Genomic DNA, 20,120 nt, shown 5'->3' on the forward strand with positions numbered 1-20,120 from the left:
AGGTTTAGAAAATTACAGCTCCACACTCCAAGGTTTCTTCCACAAACACGTTCCTCAGCGGTGTGATGGGATGGCCTTTTGAGAAAACGAAGGTGAACCCCGAAACGCTGGATCCTTGGAGAAGAGCAAGCGTTCCGAAGCTCCAGGGCTGGGATCCGCATCCAAACCCTCTCCAGAGAAAGGCACGCCGTCTAATGCATTTGTGGGTGGTGGGAGGATGCAGGGATGTGCTTGGAGGGGAGCCTTCGGTTGCCGGGAAAGCAGTCCTGCCTGGACGCTCCCAGTGTGGGATGTCAGGGGGCGTGGCCTGAGGATGCCTCCGCGATCTCCAGCTCCTGCCTGCATCCGAATCCCAGCTGTGCCGTCGCGAGGCTCGGGGCACCTGGGAGGATTAGGTGCTCCCTCTTCCTCGTCCGCTGGTGTCCCTCTAGGCGGCGGCCCAGCTCCGTCGCTGGTGTGTGGAGGAGGGGACGGAAATGGGGTCCGTCACATTGAATCGAGAGGAACCAGAGCTTTAAGAAGCCTCAGAGGCCATGCACTTGGCCGTTTTAACATCAACTTGTACAAGTCGGTCTCTCCCCTCACCTGCCTGGGGCTGCTGGGACCCCCACATGCTCAAGGACAGTTATGAAGAGAAGCAATCAATGCAACTGCTTTGCTTATAAATACCTTTATTTTATAAAGCCACGGATTGCTCTGTCAAGTTTTTTTTTTTTTAAACCACACTTATAAAAAAGATGTTGACAATTCTTAGGAAAAAAAAGCTGAAAATGTTTCTCATCAAGTCAGGGTTACACAAAGATTATATTTATAATATATATTTGTATATTGATAATTTAGAGACGAAAGGTAGGGACTGGCAAAGCGAGGGCTGCTGCAGTTAGATTTCCGACACTTGATCGTTTCCCACAAACAGAGTTTCTTGGCAGAAGGGGTTAACGAGGACCATCCCGGTGTCTCTGTAGTCACCGTTGGCTGGGGAGCGGGGCTCCGAGAGCTGGTCCTGGGGGACAGAGGGAGCAGATGGCATGAGCTGGGTAGGGGTTATCAGGTGGCCATTCTTAAAGAAGCGTACCCACGGGGACGTTTACTTCCCCTTGGGAGTGCTTGGTAAACATTAGAAAAGTTATTGAAATATAGTCAACATAACAATATTATGTGAGTTTCAGGCGTACTACATAGTGAGTTGACATTTACACACATTATGAAATGGTCACCACGATAAGTCTAATAACCGTGTGTCCTCATACAAAGTTATTACAATATTATCGACCATATTCCTTATGGTGTACGTTACATCCCTGAGGCCTATCTATTATATAACTGGAGGTCTGTTCCCCTTAATCTCCTTCACCTAGCTCACTACCCCCACCAGCCATTCTTCACCATCCTCACTGCTGATGCTGGGGTACAGAGCCCTTTCTGCTCTTTTTTGACTTTTATAGCAGCTTCCAAAGAAGACTTCCTGCTTCCTGAATCACCTCCACCTCAGGTTGCGAGAGGTGGCATTGCTTTCCACGCTGCCCTGGTGGGCCAAACCTGGTCCACATGGGCCCCAGGCTCTCCTTCCTGCCTCTTTCTCACAGACGTCCGGGAGGCCTCGCCACTTTCCTTTCCTGAACATACCCTGCGCTTGCCCACCTCCTTCCTCTCCTGCCACCCACCTGTCAGAGCCTCCAAGGCTAATTCTACCCTCCCGAGTCCTCCCATAGCCTGGTCAGAATTCTCGACCCATTTCTTGTAGCACTAGATGTGCTGAGCTGAAGGGATCTGAATCTCTGGGTGACTGCACAATAGGTGGTGAGTGAAAAATTCAGTCGCCTACACAGCCTGAGGAGTGGAAAAGCCTAGAGACAGACAGTCTGCTCGGGTCATCTGAATGGCTTTGGCTGCAGCTACCAAGGACTGCAAGCACTTGGGGCCCACAAAATGGCTGTTCTCAGACTCAGGCCCAGGTGTTAACGTAGAGAAAAAAGCCATAGTTTGTTCTAATTCTACACAACGGAAGGCTCAGAGCCTGCAGGCTATTTCAGGGCAAAGACTCAGCAGGAGGCCTAGATGTAACAGGCTTAGGCCAGACCAGCTTAGAAATGGCTTCGTTTTAAGAAGCCACGATTAATACTCTGAAGATTATTTTTAAACAAAACATGTTATTTTTGACAAGTATGTATCACTCTATGAGTAATAAGGAGAGACAGGAAGAAAGGTCACTTGTTGTTAAAATGTCTTTTCAGAAGACAAGAATTTCCTTCACTGTCTGGAATCAGCTGTGTGCCCATCCAAAGGGTGGATGTGGGACCAGCCGTCTAAGTAAGAGAATAGGGTGGCATGTCAGCGAGGGGACAGAAATCCTCTTTCTCCACTGGGCTTTGGGGTTGAGCTGCGGACGGGAATTTTGGAGCCTGAGATCTGGCTTGTGGCTTTACCGTTCTCACAACGCAAGCGTTCAAGGGTGAACCACGTGGGAGAAGTTACTCTGCGTAGAAAAGAGAAAGTTATGTAGAAAATAACTAAGGCAGGAAAGAAGAAAACAGAAGGAGGGGAGGGAAAAAGAAGAGAAAGCATGGGAGAGTTTCCAGGCGCCTCTGGGCAGCACAGCTCCGCCCATACAGCCCGGATGCTGTTGTGTGGCTTTCGTCCGCCCAGGAGGGGAGCGGGGCACCGGGGAAACTTGCTTAGGCAAAGCACTTGGCAGCCTGCAACACTGGCCACCCGGCGGTGAGCTCATGGTCCTGTGACTGTGGTCGCTCTGTGGGTGGGCAGCAGGGCCTCCGCGCCCAGGGAGGGGACAGCTGCTGCCGCCGAGACTACAGCAGGACGAGGGGAGGGGCTGGCTGGGCGGGGAGGGCGGCCGCCCCCTCTGGAGCGGGCGGAGCTTCCTGCCGCTGGTACCGCTGCAGCCTCCTGGCCCCGGGGTCCCGACGGCGGCCTCTGCACGCAGGGCCCTTGCGACAGTACGTTCACCGGCACCGTCCTCTCGCCTTGGTTGTCATTTACCAATTTGTAAAGAGCATAAGAGGAGTTTAGGGTCCAGGGGTGCGTGGCCCACACTCACAGTGGGCCAGCCCCCTGTCCAAGGGACCTATGTTTTCACTCCCTGTAACAGGTCTCAGGAACACTTCTGCCACCAAATTGCACCCTGGCCACACTAAAGATCAGTGCCATGGTGAGGCCTGTCCCTCCGTTTGTCCTTCAGCTAAAGCTTCAAGCTTCTTACTGAGCGTCCACTGTGTGTCAGGCTTTGGGCTGGGTAATGAGTAAAGCGTGAGTAAAGTTCACTCATGCGACAACCATTTACAGAGTACCTACCACGTGCTGGGCACTGTTCGTGGAGCTGGGTATAGGGCAGTGAACAGAGCAAACAACCCTCCTGCCCTCAGGCAGCTTATGTCGTAGCAGGTGAGATGGACGCACACCAGTCAACAGAGAGAGAAGGGAGCAATGCCAGGCAGTGAGAAGTGCTCAAAGCAGGGATGGGGACAGGGCACCAGGGGTTGGAGGGTGGGGTTCTAACCTGTGTAGAGCAGTCAGGGAAGGCCTCCCTGAGGAGGTGGCATTGCAGCAGAGCCCTGGAGGAAGTGAGGGGTGGAGGCAGCCGGGAGAAGAGTATTTCACACAGGTGCCAGGACGAGCTCCCTCCTGGGCTGGGGCATGTGCTCTCTGGCAGAGGGGGAGGAGGTGGGCAGGGCCAGCCCAGACTGCTAAGAGGAATCTGGATTCCATCCAAAGTGTGAAGAGGGGTCCTGTGAAGCTTGGGAGGACGGGAGGTCCAGCCTTGGAAAGGTCAGCTGGCTGCTCTGTTTAGGACAGACCGTGGCGGGTGGCCAGGAGCGGGGAGAGCTGTTGGCGGAGCGATGGTGGCCTGGACGAGGGGTCGCAGTGCAGGTGGTGAGCCCTGCTTGCGTGGAGGAAGAGCCAACGGGGCCGCAGACAGACGGGAGGTGGGGTGTGCGCGAGGAGCAGGCGGCCGCGGGGCCATCTAATAGCGAGAAACACCAGGGGGCCTTCTGGGCGTCGGGGCAGGAGGGAGAAGCCGAGAGTTCAGTCTCGGGCTGTTGGCTGGGAGATGCCTGTTAGAAACGTGTGCATGTGTAGCTGGGCACAGGGGTCTGGAGCTCAGGGGAGACGGCCAGGCTAGAGCGGAACGTGGTAGTCACGGTGAGGAACGGGATTTAAGGGCACGGAGCTGAGAGGCAAGAGAAGAGAAGCAGTGTGGGAGCGCTGAGCAGCCCCCCGTGACTGGAGGTCGGGGCAAGCCAGGGGCCAGCGACGGAGACTGAGGAGGAGCTGCTGGTGGGTGGGGAGAACAGGACAGGATGGGGCCCAGGTGCCAGCGGAGAAACGTTCTGAGGAGGAGATGACCGACTGTGCCGATGCTGCTGGTGGATGGAGTACAATGAGTGCCCAGAACGGCCCTCGGCGTTAGCAATGTGGGGATAACTGGTTATTCCAGTGGGGGAGGGACATTCTAACCTATAATGTCAGACCAGTAGCTGCACAATGACAACTCTGATAAGTGGCACGATGGAAAAGCACAGGAGCTGAGACCCTGTGACGGGAGAGTGAACCCAGCCTGGCAGACAGGTAAGGCGTCTCTGAGGAAGTGACGGTTGGACTGGGCCCTGAGTGGTGGGTAGGAGTCACTGAGGTGAACGGCGAAGGGGGTGCCAGAGGGGGACAGCAGACATGCCGGGAGAGGGAACAGCGCGTGCACAGCCCTGGAGTGGGATGCACCTTGGTGCCCTAAGGGAATGAAAAGAAATGCAACGTGGCCGGAGCTTAGCAAACAGGAGGGAGAGGGCGTAACGTGAGGCTGGAGAGTTGGGCGGGGACAGGTCCACCTGGCAGGCCCTGAACAGACTTGGAACTTTAACTTCCCAGCAACGGGAAGCTACTGAAGGCTTCTGAGTGATGCGATCACACGCCTGTTTGTAAAAGCTCATCCGGCTGCTGGAGGGATGGGAGGGGACGGCTCCTCCAGAAGCTCTCAGCTACCCCTGCCTTTCCTCAGACGTCTGCCATCCCTCTCTAGGGCCATCTCAACTGCATCCCAGGTGACCTACTTACTTTTTGTATGTCTGTCTGTCCTCTCATCCATGCATCCATCCACTAAACCACCCTTCCTTTCCTCCCTATCCCTTCACTGACGACGTGCCCTCACCAGACCATCAGCACAATCTTTCTACAACCAGTTCACAAAAAGCGCAAAACTTTCAATGACCCTCCGCTGCCCAAGACTAAAGCACAAACTCCATTCAACCCCATCCAAGGCCGTGCCTAATCTGTCTCCCCTTCCAGCCGCACCCTGGCCTCTGCCCTATCTTCCGGTGGGGGTGAGAAGAGGTCTGCAGTCAGAGACCTGGGTCAAAGCGCAGCTCTCTCACTGGCCGGCCGGGGGTTTCAGGCAAATACGCACCCTCCCAGCACCTGCACTGTGAAGCTTTCCTCCACTGGGTTCCACAGCTCTGTACCTCTCCCTGTAGCCCCCCTAGTTTGCTTTGAATGATGTCGGGGTTTGTACCTCACCCAAAATCTTGGATCCCGGGCCCCTTGAGAGCAAGCTTTCACCTTCACAGTCCCCAGAGAGTGCCTGACCCCAAACGATCCTCAGTCAACAGTCGTTGACTTGTTCCCAGAAACCCCAAGTCCCAAGAACCATTCTTCTCAAACTTCAACGTGAGCAGAAGGCCCCGGGGATTCTCGCTAACGCAGATGCCCGTTTGGCAGGGCTGGGCGGGCTCACAGCCTCCAGGACCACGCTGCCCGGAGGAGCGAGGCACGAACAGGCTCCGCTCTCTTTGGAGCCTGTGCTCCTCCCACAGCGGCAGCCCTCCCCAGGGCAGCCCCCGGTTTGGGGCTCGTTACCTCAGAGGTTTCAAGGGACTGGATCTCCCTGGGAAGCTCCACGGCGTGCTTGCTGAAGTAGTCCATGGTGATGGCATTGTTCCAGTAGCTCAGGCTGTTCTCGGGGTTGGCCGGCTTCTTCTTCTTCCGCAGGCAGCACACGGTCAGCAAGACGGCTGTCGAGACAGTCCGTGTTAGAGAGCGGGAGGGTGGCGAGCAGGGCCAGGCAGGCCATGACGGTTACACATCCAGCCACTTGCCCTGCTCGTTGATTCGTTTGTTCATCTGCTCAACCAATATCTATAAACGCTGAGCACCTGCTTTGTGCAGGGTGCTGGGGAGAGGGGGAGAGAAGAGAAAGACAAGGCTGCCCTGCTTTCATAAGCTTCCCTCCTAGCGTGTGGATGCAGGGGTGCACAGGAGTCAGAAAACATACAAGAGAACTGTTCAAAGAAAAGAAAACGTGGCAAAGTGAGAGGGACAGTAGGGGGTGGCTGGGGGAGAGGCTCCGTCGTGAAAGGCTTGCCTGAGCAGTGACCTTACAGCTGAGACTGGAATTGGGGAAGAAGCTGGCCATGTGTGGAACAGGGGCAGTGTGTCCCAGGTGGAGGGAACAGCACATGCAAAGGGCCTGAGGTGGGGACAAGCTGCCTGTGTGTGAAGAAAGAGTCGCATGGCTGGAGTGGGGTGGGTGTGGGAGAGTGAGGTGGGAGGTGAGGCCAGAGCGATGCTTAGAGGCTGCCTCCATAGGCTCAGGGGCAAGAGGCGTGGATGCAATTTTGGACACTTGTGCATGCTGCAGTGCCACCCAGTGAGTTTGCTCCAAGGAAAGGCCTTGTTCTCTCGCTGGGAGGGCTCCCCAGAGCTTGGCTGCAGAGAATGACCATGTGTGCACCAAGTTGCACCATGGGACTGATAAGGAGTGTCCTCAGTCAGAGCGACAGTGTGGCAGAGAGACGGGAAGAGCCCGGGGAATTTTACAAAATGAGCCTTGACTTCCACAGAGGGCAGGGGTTCACAGAGCAAATCTCTGGGCAGAGGTGTTGGACCCTGATTAAACAGCTGCTCTGGCCTCATCATCATCGTCAAAAACAAATAGCTGCTAACAGTCTTATAGCATTTATGTGCCAGGTGGCTCCAAGCACTTTAGAAACATTAATTCATTTAATCCTCTGAGTAACTCCATGAGGTCCCCATTGTACAGAAAGGAAAACGGAGACTCAGAGAGGTGAAGTGACTTGCCCAAGAGCAAACCCAGACATCTGGACTCCCAAGTCCATGCTCTCAACCATCTACGATTCTGCCTCACGAAGACAAGCCAAACGCTGATGTGGAGTCCGCACTGCACAGGTGGGCCTGATGCGGCCTCCACACAGCTCGATGTGCCACACTGTCTGTTCAGTCTCGGAGACTTGGGGGTCCCGGGAGGAAGCGGCATGTTTGGATGTTGCTGATGAACCAGGTATGATCAGAGTGGCTTGGACATGCTGACAGGGAAGGCTTCCGAGGTCGGAGGGTGGGGTGGCCTGTCCGGGGTCACACAGGGGAACAGGTGATGCAATGACCAGGATGACAGGAGCCCTCTTGGGGAGAAGCCGGTGAATGAAGACTGGACACCTCCTGCCCAGGCTCCCATCACCAGAGCCCCTAGGGTGGGTGAAACTCTCGGCCAGGGGTGGGCAGGGCTGTATCCAACAACCTGGCAGTGCCCATCATTGGCATTGGGGAGTAGGGGGGCCCATGCTGAGTGGCCCACAAAGGCTGGCAGTGGAGGCTATCTCTGTCTACCGCAGCCCGAAGGCTTGGCTGGCTTTGGGGGCCTGTGCACGCCAGGGTGTGGGGAAGACGCAAAAGCTGGCATCCACACAGGCTGAGACCTCAGGGCCCAGAACCGAGAGCCCTGCGGGCTGACTGGGGAATTCTGTAGCTCTGCCCGGATGGTATCTCAACCTGAAAAGGCTTCCAGGCAAAGTCAAGAGATTGGGCAAATTTCCATTCTAGACAATCTGCTTTGATCAAAAAGACTTCTACTTTGGTTACCATTTCTCCAGGTCCCCACAAAAAATTTTAAAAATAGAAAGGCGATTTCTGAATATTTGAGCGAAAAGAAATTTTAGACCGGCTGGCAGAGATTCCTTCAAGCTTTGTGGGTTTCCTCTCTTCCTTCCAAAGAGCCCTTTCTTCACCTGGTTGAAGGAGGAAGGGGTGAGGAGGGAGGCTGCAGAGCCAGCCTGAAAATCTGCTAGATTCGGGCTCACCTCCTTGTTCTACAGATGAGAAGACTCTGGTCCAAAGCAGCCAGCTGACTTGCCACAGGTCACAGCGAGTGGTGGGACTGGGGCGAGGCCCCAGGTCCCCTCTCCCCTTTTCTGGAGTCTTTATTCTTCAGGGTCACTACTTTTCACCCTGCTCCAGGACTGGGATGGTGAAGCAGCCCAGGGGAATTCAAGCTGGGCAAACCTAAGCCACAGGGAGAGGGCTAGGATGCATGAATCCCTTTGCTAACTCGGGCGGGAACAGGTTGTAGAATCCAGGTCCTCTGAGCCCCAGTCCAGTGCCCTCTGAGCCCACACGGCCCCTGCTCCGGGGCCTGGGCCTGTTTAGGACGCAGGACCAGGAACCTGCCCTGCGGGAAGGGCTGGGGGCCGGAACGGGGAGTTCTGTTCCTAGCTTTCTCCCCCTCCCATGTTGTTAGTGCCCCCAGCCTGATTACACGTCTATCAGGGAGTTCCTGGTGCCTCTCAAACACCATTTCGCTTACATACCAGAAGCCAGCCCAGCTGCAGGGAGAGCACGGGCTTGGAGTCCAAAAGACCTGCGTTCAAGTCTGACTCTGCTGTGAGTTACACTAGGTGTCAGTTCATCACGCTGATCACTACGGACTCCGCCAGGATGTAAGGAGAGTTAGGGATCATGAATGCAAAATGCTGAGCACCCTGCCTGGTGCTTAACTGATAAGAGTTTCCTTCTTGTTCTCTCAGCATCATCCGTGGAGAGACATCCTGAAAGAAAAACTGGGCTGTATGACTATTGGGTGGTTCAAGGCCAGGGCTCCAACTGTGGTTTAGCGCTTTCATTATTTTGGGGTCTGAACTTTCATCCCAGAAAGAACAGTACAATCAGACTTGTGGCATCTCTACTGTATTCCCAGGTGCTCGACAGTCTCATTTAACCCACAGGACAGCTGCCTGAGGAAGGTGCTGGCACTCTTCCCAGTCACAGAAGAGGCACCTGAAGTTCACGGAGGTTCACAGCATTGATCCTGGTCACCCAGCTAATGACTGGAGCTTCAACCCAGGTCTCTGCCACCCTGGCGTTGATGGGCATTGTCCTAGCTCATCCTGAGCACTGGATGGGGCGTGCCTGAGGCAGGTGGGAGCACTGCGTGAACCACACAGCCCCGTGCACACACAGGGCGTGAGCCACCGCTCTCCCACGCCACTGAAGGCTTCACCTGCTCTGCTGCTCCAGAGGGAGCAGCTGTCAAGACTCTTAAGGAGGTCAGTGAGATCCCTATTTCTACAGTTTTTTTTTTTTTTTTTTTTTTTTTTCGGTACACGGGCCTCTCACTGTTGTGGCCTCTCCCTTTGCGGAGCACAGGCTCCGGACGCGCAGGCTCAGCGGCCACGGCTCACGGGCCCAGCCGCTCCGCGGCATGTGGGATCTTCCCGGACCGGGGCACGAACCCGTGTCCCCTACATCGGCAGGCGGACTCTCAACCACTGCGCCACCAGGGAAGCCCTCCTACAGTTTTGAAACTGGAGTGAGGGTGAAGCAAGCTCTCTCGGCTTCCCAGGCATGTCAGTGGGGAATCAGCTGTAGCTTGTCAGATGTATGACAGGAAGGAGGAGGGTTGCTGATGTGAAGACGAAGCCCAGGTACTGTGTTGACGTTTCTGGGAGGGGCCTCATTTCAGGGATGGGACCTGTTGTGTGATGGGAAATGGAAATGAGAGTGTGCAGGACCCTGAGGTTGCTTTTCAAATACCTGATGAAAGTGCTCTCCATGGCCTGCTGGAGAATGCGTGGCAAATCGTGACCACAAGATGAATATAATCACTCTCTGACCACTGCCCTCATCCGGCGCCTCTCCGTGTCAGATGCTGTGATAGGACCTCAGATGCATCGGCTCTGCTGTGCGCAGCAAGCCTCTGGGGAGGCTGCTGCAGCCCTGGGAGTGCCTGCTCAGCTTTCTTGCTGCAGGGGCACAGCCGAGGGACCGCTCCGGCCACCGGCCCCTGGACTCACCACCACGTGTGTGCCGAGGCCACGCTTCCCGGGCTGCTCCCAGCCGTGGCTGACTATGCAGGCCTGTTCCTGCAGGCCAGGAGACTCCTCTAACAGCCTGAGGACTACCCTCACCTGGCAGAAACTTCCTTAGGACTGCACTGCGCTGCTGGGAAGCCTCTTCCTTCCCAGCCCTCTGGCCCCTTCTCCTTCCTCAGGTGTCATACCTGCACCACGGTCTGAGGCTCTCCCTGCCTCCTCCAGCCCCCTCCTTAAGACTGCACAGGTGTTTCCCCAATAAATCTCTTGCAGGCCTAATTCTGTTTTGGTAGCTGCCTCCTGAAGGCCCTGAATTGACACGGTGGACGCTAGTCCTATTTGCACAGGTGAGAAAACATTGGCCCAAGGCTTAACCTGTCCAAGTCCCACAGGTGACGAGTGGGAGAGCTGGGGTTACGTCCAGGTGTGTCTGATTCCCAAGCTGAGGCCTCCTATCACACCAGGCTCCCTCTCAAGTGATTCACATGGGTTTAAAGTTAGGCAAGTGAGAGAGGGCACAGGGCTCTGACGTCTCAGTTTGGCCCCTCATTAGGTAGATGAGAAACTGGAGACCCTCAAGGGGGATTAGTCCAGCAGTGACAGCCCCGCTGTGGACAGTCATTTCCCCACTTTGAAGGTTGGGGAGGCGGCCAGGGGAGGCCTCAGGATGTAGAAGGAGACCAGGCTGGACAGAGGCCATGGGCCTGGGGAAAGCAGTTTTGGGGGCTCATTGACTCCCTGGCCTGGTGGGTAGGGATGTGCCTGAGGAAGCTCCAGGAGGTTCCTGCAGGGGACGCTGGTCAGGAAGCACAGGGAACAGCTGTGAGAGCGCGGCCACGGCACTCTGGTCCAACCTCGGGGACACCCCCGGACAAGCCTGCCTTGTCCAAAGGCTTCCCCACTTCCTTCAATTGGCTCATAAGCCCCAAGGAGACAACCTCCTGGTCAAACTTCCTTCCTGTTCTAATCTCTATTCTTCTTACTGGAAAAGCACTTCTGACCCAGGTTTTTTAGTATAATAATTACAAAGTCATTGGGGTCTGTGAGTAAAAGGTACACAGATACATTCAGCTTTCAGTAACATTCACAGAACAACTGGTAATATAGCCAAGAGCCATATGGGCACAAGGATGTGTTATCTCTGAGTACTGTGCTGATGCTCCAACGGCATTTACTGTGCATCTGGAAGGAAGCCAACCTGCTCTGGGCAAGGCGCACGTGGACGCTCACAGGTCCAGGGTCAGCAAGAGGTGCTACTCTGCTTTGGACACAGCTCCACTTGTGCCAAGGATGAACAACAGCTGTAGCTGTGGCCTCGCTTCCTGCTTTCACCCCGTATAACCCCCATCTCTTTCAAGGAGGCTGGATGACGACATTCTCAAGAACGGATGTGGCACGTGCAGGACAGGCCAGGGAACCTGGTAGAGCCACACAACTGACCTCCTGATGAAAACCCAGAGCACTGACAGCTGAGAGCAGGGACCCCTTCAGTGCCAGGCGGAGGCTTCCAGTAGGAGGTGGTGGGCTGTGTGTCCTGATGGTGGCAGCAGAGACCGGCTCAGGAGCCACATGGCTCCTGGGACCCAGCCAAATGTGGCCTGGATCCAATCAATTTCGGTTCTCAGCACATCTGAAACTGTGTGTGGCTGTCTCCAGCATGGCTCAGGAGACAAAGCATTTCTCAGACCTGGCACAATATACATCCAGCCGCTGGGCGGGGCTCACGATCTGGAAGGACAGGTGGAAGTGGTGACATCCCTTCTTGGGCAGGCCTGAGACTTGCTGTGATCACCCTCTGCTTCCACCAGAAACTGGGGACTTGCCAGCCTGCCTGGCAGCCCCGGCCTCTGAAGCCTGGCTTCTGCTGAATGCAGAAAAGCAGGACCAGGGCCAGGGCTAGTCTGAAAAGCCAGATGAGGAAATCTATGCACACACTGTGCTACCAACACAGATCGCCTGAAATATCTGGCAAACTAGCAAAGGAGGAGACCCTTCTTTGAGGGCTGGAGAGTTTGCTTTAGGATAAATGTAGCTTCTGGGAAGGTCTGAAATACAAGGGCCCTTAGCCCTGGAAGACGTCTGCTTGCCTGATGACTCGAGTGGCGCCAGGCTATGAAAACAGCCTGGCTAGTTACTCATCTGTGCATCCAAAGAGCACAGCGTTCTCAAGCTGGACAAGTGTCTCCTTTCTCAACGCCCCTATCATCAGCACCTTCACAGGGTCAATGATGGTCCCACAGGACAGGGAGCTGTCTGTGGAGGCAGGTAGGCTGGAACCTACCAGTGGCCTGAGGATGGTGGAAATGCAAGACAGACACCAAAGGAAGCAGGGGCTGCAGTTCCTAGGGGCAGTCTTCCTTTATGAAGTCATATGCTCTATCCCCGCAGCTGAAGGCTCCTGTCAGGGCCAGAAGCATTCTCGTGGTGCAGTTCCAGGCTGCGTCCTTGCTTCTGTCTTGGTTGATGTTACTATGCGTGGTTTAGGCAGCCCATGCGTTTTCCACTTTGCAGTAAAACCTGATCCAATCTCAACCTCAGACATAGCAAAAGGGCTGAAGTCTTTTTAGAACTGCAGACGCAGGTGGGTGTGGCCCGTGGGGGTGCAGGTGGGAGGGGGCTCTGGGGAGCCACAGCAGTTACCTCCGGGTCCCTAGTGCTGGAACAGTGCTGGGCACACAGTAGGCGCTCAGGAAATGCTGTGCCGAGTCAAACGGATTCCACCACCAGATCCGGGTTGACTCGTGTGACTGGGAGCCCGGGCAAGTCACTTCACTTGATGATTTACTCCCCATCTGTATGGTATGTTTGCTTTTTCTGTTTTGTTTTATTCCTCTGGCTAGTCTGTTTTAAGGATGAACGATTAAAAATAATGGGAACTCCCTTTGTAAACTAGAGCCTCTAGACACATGGAAAGAATGGAAAATTAGAAAGCTGTCTCTAATGTGGTTACTTCTCAAACATGACCATTATTAATAATTTATTGGCTAACAGCGCTACATTTTCTCATTATCATTCTTCTGTTTTAGACGTGGGCAATTACAGCTTTATGAATACCTCTGTGCTTCCATGAGTGACAATACAGCTGCTTAATGAAAGGATGAAATATGCAACCTGCAAACATTTTCACTTTTCCTGCACTGGGGCCTTGAGCCGACGTAGGCCGCCTACCCCTGACATGGAAAGTTGGTTTTGCTTATCACCTGGAAGGAGACAGGGTGCTGGGAGAGATGTGGCTCCTGGAAAGAGCCCAGACTCCAGATCAAAGAGGATCTTGCCAGAGTCCAGTGCCAAGCAGACATCAGCTTAATGTTAAAGGCACACACCTCCTGTGCTGACGTTCGATCGACCCACAACAGGAAAGGCTGGGAGACCAGGCTTGACGGCCTCCTCTGTGGAAAGCTTCTGGGGCTTGGTTCCCCTTGAGATTGGGCTGAGCCCATGGTGTGACGTGAGGCGTTACAATCACCGGAGCTGACGCAGTGCAGGCTGCCCGGTCGTGACCAAAGTGTCCAGAACAGAGCAACTGCCACCTGCTCTCCTTTGTCATGGCAGGGCCTGTGCAACGCTGTGCTCCCTCTGGGGAAGCAGGCGTAAACTGGAGGCTGTCAGAGGGGCAGATTGGGGCAGGGCCAGGGCCAGGGCCAGGCGGCCCTATGAAGAGACTCGAAGGAACAGGGATAAGCAGCTTGGAAAAGGAAAACCTGCCCTTGAGAGCCATTTCACGTATCTCAGGGGTTGGTGGATGGACTTGTTTTACGTATGGTTTCAGAGGGCACAGGTTAGGGCCAAAGAGTGGGAATTACAAAGAGGTGAATTTCAGGCCCCCAGGAGAGCTGGAAACAACCGGAGGGGTCACAGGAGAAGGGGCTGATGAGTGGGGAGCACAGGGGGTTTCTCACCCCTGGAAGGGCTGAGGGGGTGCCTGGATGGCGGCCGTGCGGGCTGGGGAGTGGCGGGTACAGTGAGGATTCCTGTGGGGCCATCGGAGGAAGGCTAAGAACGGAGGATCGACTACTCGGGGAAGACATAAAGGAAGCCCTGGGTCCTGAGTGACTGCATCAGGCTCTTCATGGAGCCGTCAGTGGGGTCCCCTCGACGCTTCAGTAAAGGAGTGATGGGCGTAGCAAGGAGGCGCTGGCGGCCGGGGGGAGCCCTTCCCCACATACCAGTGAGAGCAGAGGACAACGACAAGGTCCACAACGCAGCAGCTCACACACCCGTGAGCAAACCAAACGGGGGAGGGACCGCTAAATTCACATGTAGCTCTCAAGCCTCAATTTAGCTACAAGAACTCTGTTTTGTTTGTTTGTTTGTTTGTTTGTTTTTGCGGTACGTGGGTCTCTCACTGTTGTGGCCTCTCCCGTTGCGGAGCACAGGCTCCGGACGTGCAGGCTCAGCGGCCATGGCTCATGGGCCCAGCCGCTCCGCGGCATGTGGGATCTTCCCGGACCGGGGCACGAACCCGTGTCCCCTGCATCGGCAGGCGGACTCTCAACCACTGCGCCACCAGGGAAGCCCAAGAACTCTGTTTTTATCAAGGCTGATAGATCTTCCTGCAAGATCAAAGCTTCATGTTTTCTTCTTTCTCGGGGGAAGACAGAGGAGGGGGAGGAAAAGAGGTGAGAGAGGAGAAGAACAGCAGGAAAGGCGACGGAAGGGAGGCGGGGAGGAAGGCGAGGGCTCTGCTACTCAGAGGCTCTAAGTTTGGAAGCACCAGTTTTCAACCTGCGGTGTGTTGGTGCCGTGTCGCTACAGGAGAGAGCAGGCAGGGCGGGGTCACGACAAGAGCCCTGGGCTGGAAGACAGGTGCTCGGAGCTCACATCCCAGCCCTGCCTCTCAGTAACTCTGGGGTCCTGGGGGAACCAAGTCCCCTCCCAGCTTGGTGTTTCCTTCTGCACATGCAGAGTCGGATTGGACTCCCCAGCTCCTGACACTTGTGCATTTACCATCAGTGGGCAAGTGAGCCGCGGCCTGACCAGCCAAGGACCAGGGCTGAGGACAACCCATGATTCTTGGTCCACTACCTCCTTTCCCAGGATCCTGGGAAGTTCGCAGCCCACTTGGTGGGGGCTGCCCACGTGTGGGGCAAAGGGACTCTAGGGATGGGCAAGCCGGTGTGGTGGGTGGCTGGGGGGGAGACGGCAGAGGGTGAGGCACTTACAGCAGGAGGAGATGGGCACGCTGATGGCCAGGATCACCCAGGCGATGTCCATCTTGCTCAGGCAGATGGTGGCTCTGTGCTGGGGCTTGTCCCCTTCGGCCACATGGGAGATGTTCCCTGCTGTTCCAGACGTCCAGGTCCCAGCGGGGACCAGACGGTTGAGGAAGTTTCCTGTGGCTGTGGACACCACTGTGGAGAGAGGACTGGGCACCCTGCCAGTCATGGTGGGCGTTGGGGTGGCCGCAGCTTCCTCCTTGGCTAGGGAAACAGCGCTTTCTGAAACGCCGCGGGGGCGGGCCGGGGCCTGCGGGGCTGAGGATGCTCCCTGAGGAAGCCCCTCGGAAGGGGCTGAGACACGGGCGTCGAAGGCAGCCTGAATGGGCCCCACGGTGGCCGCGGAGGCCGCAGAGCCGGCAGATGGAGGTCCGCTGGCGCCCGGGGCGACAGTACGCCAGGAGTCACCGTGGCTGGGGCCATCCTGCGGGCCACCGCGGGGGTGCTGAGAAGGCACTGGGGCAGGACGTGGGCGGGCGGCGGTGCCTGAGGCCGCGGCGGTGGCCGGCTCCCCTGCTTGGCTGGTGAGGGTGGGACCACCCCCCTGGTCTGCTCTGGTAAGGCCGGGCTTGTTCTCCGCAGACCCCAGGGTCGCGTTGGGTCGTACCCACGAGGTCCGGCTGGGCGCCGAGGTGGCGGCCACTGTCTGGGGCTGTGGAGACGAGGAGTAAGCCCCGAGCGGGTTCCTGGGGGTGACGGTGGGGGGGTCGGGCTCCGCAGACCCTGTGAAGTTGCCTTTGTAAATCTGAAAGATCTTCCCCAGGGGCCGCTTCTGCCCCAGATGCGTGGAGCTCTGATTTCGCCCCCGCTGGCCTTCCTTCCTTCTGGAGTGGCCGCTGGGTGCGGGCAGGACAGGGCGTGGGGAACTGCTGACTCCCTTTCGGGAGGAGCCGGGGGGCCTGGGGGGCCTGCGTGGGGTAACCCGGGAGGGGGCCGTGAGCGGACGGCTGGTAGCATCCCTTGGCTTTGTCAGCAGGATGGTGGGCACAGCCTGGCCCGGGGGGCGGCCCTCTGAATGGGAGGACGTGGTTGCCACGGCGGCAGGAAGTGGCCCTGCGGACAGGGGGCCTTCAGAATGGGGGGTGGTTGCCGTCGCCATGATGGCGGAGATGGCGTTTTTAGGAGGGTGTCCGCTTGGATGGGGCGTTGCCGTTGCCGTGGAAGCTGCAGCCTGTGAGGAGGGTCCGTCGGGATGAGGGGTCAGTGCCACCATGGAAGCGGGGGCAGCCACCACGGAGGAGTGTCTGGTAGAAGTGACGGGTGCTGTCGCCATGGTGTCTGGGGTGGTGCCTGAGGGGAAGAGTTGAAGAGATTCCCTGGGAGATGGTTCCTGGGCAGCAAATACCAGTGCTTCAGTCAGCGCCAAGGTCAGGAGGAAGCCTTGCGAGGGAGACAGAGAGCAGAGAGGTGAAATGCCCAGGAGTAGCTTGGCCCTGGGCCTCCCTTACCCACGAAACTGAAACGCCTGGGAACTCAAGGGAAACATCGGGAGCATCCCTGAGGCCCACGCCCATCAGACACAGGACCATGGGGACTTGGGGAAGCTTCAGCAGGTGGGTGCCACCCAGCCCCTGTCCCAGAGAGAACCCAGCCACAGGGGAAGCAGAGCTGGTTAAACCAGCCAGGCCCGTCCTTTCCCAAACACCTCTGAAATGCCATGGCCCCCCGCCCAAGGGCAGCTGCTCACAGCAGGCTGGGGGTAGGGCCACGGAAGGAAGCCTTGTGGCCTCTGAGTGCCTGCTGGCCCTCTGCACCGGGGAGCAGTCAAGGCCAGCGCGGCCACAAGGAAGCCAGCAGCTCTGTGTGGGCTGCCCTGAGCCACTGAGTAGGGCTTGGGTGGGCAGAGCGGACCGGCTGCCACACCTCTTCTGACTCTTCTATTTATGAACTAGACAAAGGCACAAACGACTGACCTCTGTTCCCTCGGGCCCACCCACCAAACGACTAAGGAGGGTCTAGCCCCTCCTTGACCCTGGAGACACAAGAATGAACATGGCAGTCTCTGGCCCTGGGTGAGCTCATACACATCCACAAACAATCCTAAAACAAGGCAGAGACGTCTCAGTGTCATCGGAGACTGACAGCCAGAAGGGGACAGGGGTTCAGAGGGTGACCAGATCTGGTGCCTATTAAGCACTTAGCACAGAGCCTGCAGGAGAAGTGCATTCCATGAACGCCAGCTGGTTGTATGGTTGTTGTCATGTTAACTGCTTGTCCTGTGTGCTCATGAGGCTGAACTCTGTGGAAAACTACTGGTGGTGCCCAGCCTTTTAGAGGAAGAGGAGCCCTTCTGAGCATTAGAAGGAAACCATGGACTTTGCATGATGGTGAGTGTGTGTGCTTTTAGTTCACTGAGAAAAAATGCACAAGGACAAAAACCTATACATTTAAAAACTCTTCTAAATATGCATGGATTTTATTAATCACAACAGCATGTGCCTATCTTTAAAAATAACACCTCATATCAATGTGAGACATAGGATCTATCCAGATTATAGACGGGAAGACTGGCCACCCCGTACAACACACAGGCTGGGAAGAGCTGCTCCGTATTGCCAAGCAGTGCCTGACAAACCTCCAAGGCCTGACTCTGTCCTGAGCACTCGCCCTGTTCATATGAGCCCCCTGCTTGGTCACTCGCATGCCCTTCCTTCAGCCCTGCTAGCCACCCAGACAACGGTAGAGATGGGCCTCTGCCTGGTAACTCTCTTGGCGCCTCCCTCCTACGCCAGATCCCAGCAGGATGAATGGTGAAAGCAGGGGCCCTGGCAGTGATTCCTGGGAGCCTGGGGTGGTCAGCAAAGCTGACAGGGGACATCTGGGGCCCTGGTGAGTTTCTGGCAGCAGAGAGGAGGAGGAGACCTCCTGACACTCCTTTGAAACAAGGATCACCACTGAGGCCTCCTCCAACTAGGGGAGGGTGGGGTGGACCAGTGTCCCCTCACCCTGCATGTCTAAGTTAGTGGGTGGGGGAGGCTGAGGGGCTGCAGACTGAGCAGAGGCGGCAGCACCCACGTCTCCGGGACCAGCACTTTGCCCTAAGCGACCCAGTTTCTCTAAACTTTCATTCATAGTCTAGCCCATACACCAACAGTGTTTTCCCCTTCTCCGGGTCAATCCTAAAATCTTTTTAACGCTGAGCACCGGCTCTGGCCCTGCCTTTCCCTCTCGATTTAACCCTCACAACCACTTGATGGGGCAGGAAGTTGAGGCTGAGGGAGATTAAGTAACGTGTTCAAAGCCCCTCAGTAGCAGAAGGCGTATGTGATGCCCAGGCGTTCCTGGTCGCCCACAGCAGTGAGGAGGAGAAGAGGACGGGCGTCGCAGCCACAGAAGGAACAACGTGCTCGTGCTCTGACCGGTTCAGGGTTATTCCAGCTCCTTCCTGGCACTTTAGCACCACAGGGACAATCTACTCCTAGAGCTGGTTGTCGCGACTACAGAGGTTTTAAGGGACATTCTCTTATAAGCCTCTGTTTGGCTCACAAGCACCCTGGTTCACTGTAAGTGTGGAGCACATCCCCCTCAAATCTGTATGTTGAAGCCCTGACCCTGGCACCTCAGAATGGGACTGTACGTTAGACAGGGCCTTGGAAGAGCTGATGAAGGCAAAAGGAAGCCGTTGGAGTAGGTCCTAACCCAATCTGACTGGTATCCTTATAAGAAAAGGAGCTCAGGACACAGAGATGCCAGGAATGCCTGTACACAGGTAGGACACAGGAAAGGCCGGCCACCTGCAACCCAAGAAGAGAGGCATCAGGGGACTCCAACCCTGCTGGCACCTGGATCTTGGGCTTCCAGTCTCCAGAACTGGGAGGAGAAAACTTTCTGTTGTTTAAGCCCCGCAGCCTGTGGTACCTTGTATGGCAGACTGACCAGACTGATATACCTGTCATACCTTAGGGATTCCTGAAAAAGGAGAGGCGGACACTGGGGCTCGTGTGCAGGTGGTTTATTTTGGGAAGTGACTGTAGCGGACAGCGGTGGGGGTCTGAGATGAGTGAAACAGGGAAAGTCAATCCCAAGGCAGGTTATCAGCTGCTCAGGGTGCAACTCAGATCCACTGGGGGTCTCTGAGGAGCTGAGCAGACGCATGTCAAACTGTGAGAGGAGCGCCTCTCACCAGCAGCTCTCCGTCCCCGTGGCCCAGTGCTGCTCCACCCCACCTCCTGCCTCCTCCTCGAGGCCCAAGTGGCTGAGTCAGAGAAGCCCCGGGGGGGTGGGGGCTGTCAGCTCACACCTGTGCCTGGCTGGAGGCTGCTGGAGTTAAAATTAAGAGCCCAGAGGACTTCTGGGGTGGAGCACAGATGTGTTCCATACAATCCAAGGCCCAAGACCAAGGCCACTGCCGCCTTCTGGCAGTGGCGTCAGGGGCAGCGCAAAGCTTTCAGAGAGGACCTGACGGACCCCAGGGACAGGCCGGGGGTGGGAGAGGAGCAGCTTGGCCTCCAGGAGATCTTCTGCAGCCTCTAGAGGCAGAGGGCTTAATGCATCCTGGTCTTTAAAATACTCAGGGAAAGAAATTCCCCTGACTTTCCCACCACGAGCATTTCAGGGGCTAAAATCCTCCCAGCTGGGAAGTATACCACAGGAATGCTTCCTGCAAGACTAACAGTGGAAGTAAACATGTTTGCCCTTGCTGCGGCTCTTCTTAGTTGCCAGCATCCCCTGAAGTTATTCTCTCTAGGAGGACTGTTAGGGCAAATTACCTCCCAGCCCTTTCTTCTTTAGGCTTTAAAACTTTGGTACAGTGAATGGATACTGCCATCCTGGGTGCAGAGGGCTTTCACCTGGA

General features: G+C 56.1%; 1 protein-coding gene across 1 annotated transcript; it reads right to left on the minus strand.

Moving 5' to 3' along the window:
- Positions 1 to 880: 880 nt before the first annotated feature.
- Positions 881 to 18,397, minus strand: TMEM108 (transmembrane protein 108). The gene is made up of 4 exons (XM_060098905.1): positions 18,271 to 18,397; positions 15,272 to 16,705; positions 5,866 to 6,020; positions 881 to 1,003 (listed from the first exon to the last, which is right to left on the minus strand). Exons 1-4 carry the CDS (start codon positions 18,395 to 18,397, stop codon positions 881 to 883), a joined length of 1,839 nt encoding a protein of 612 aa, XP_059954888.1.
- Positions 18,398 to 20,120: the final 1,723 nt, after the last annotated feature.

Source organism: Mesoplodon densirostris, chromosome 5 (assembly GCF_025265405.1).
Source record: "Mesoplodon densirostris isolate mMesDen1 chromosome 5, mMesDen1 primary haplotype, whole genome shotgun sequence".
Lineage (NCBI taxonomy): Eukaryota > Metazoa > Chordata > Mammalia > Artiodactyla > Ziphiidae > Mesoplodon > Mesoplodon densirostris.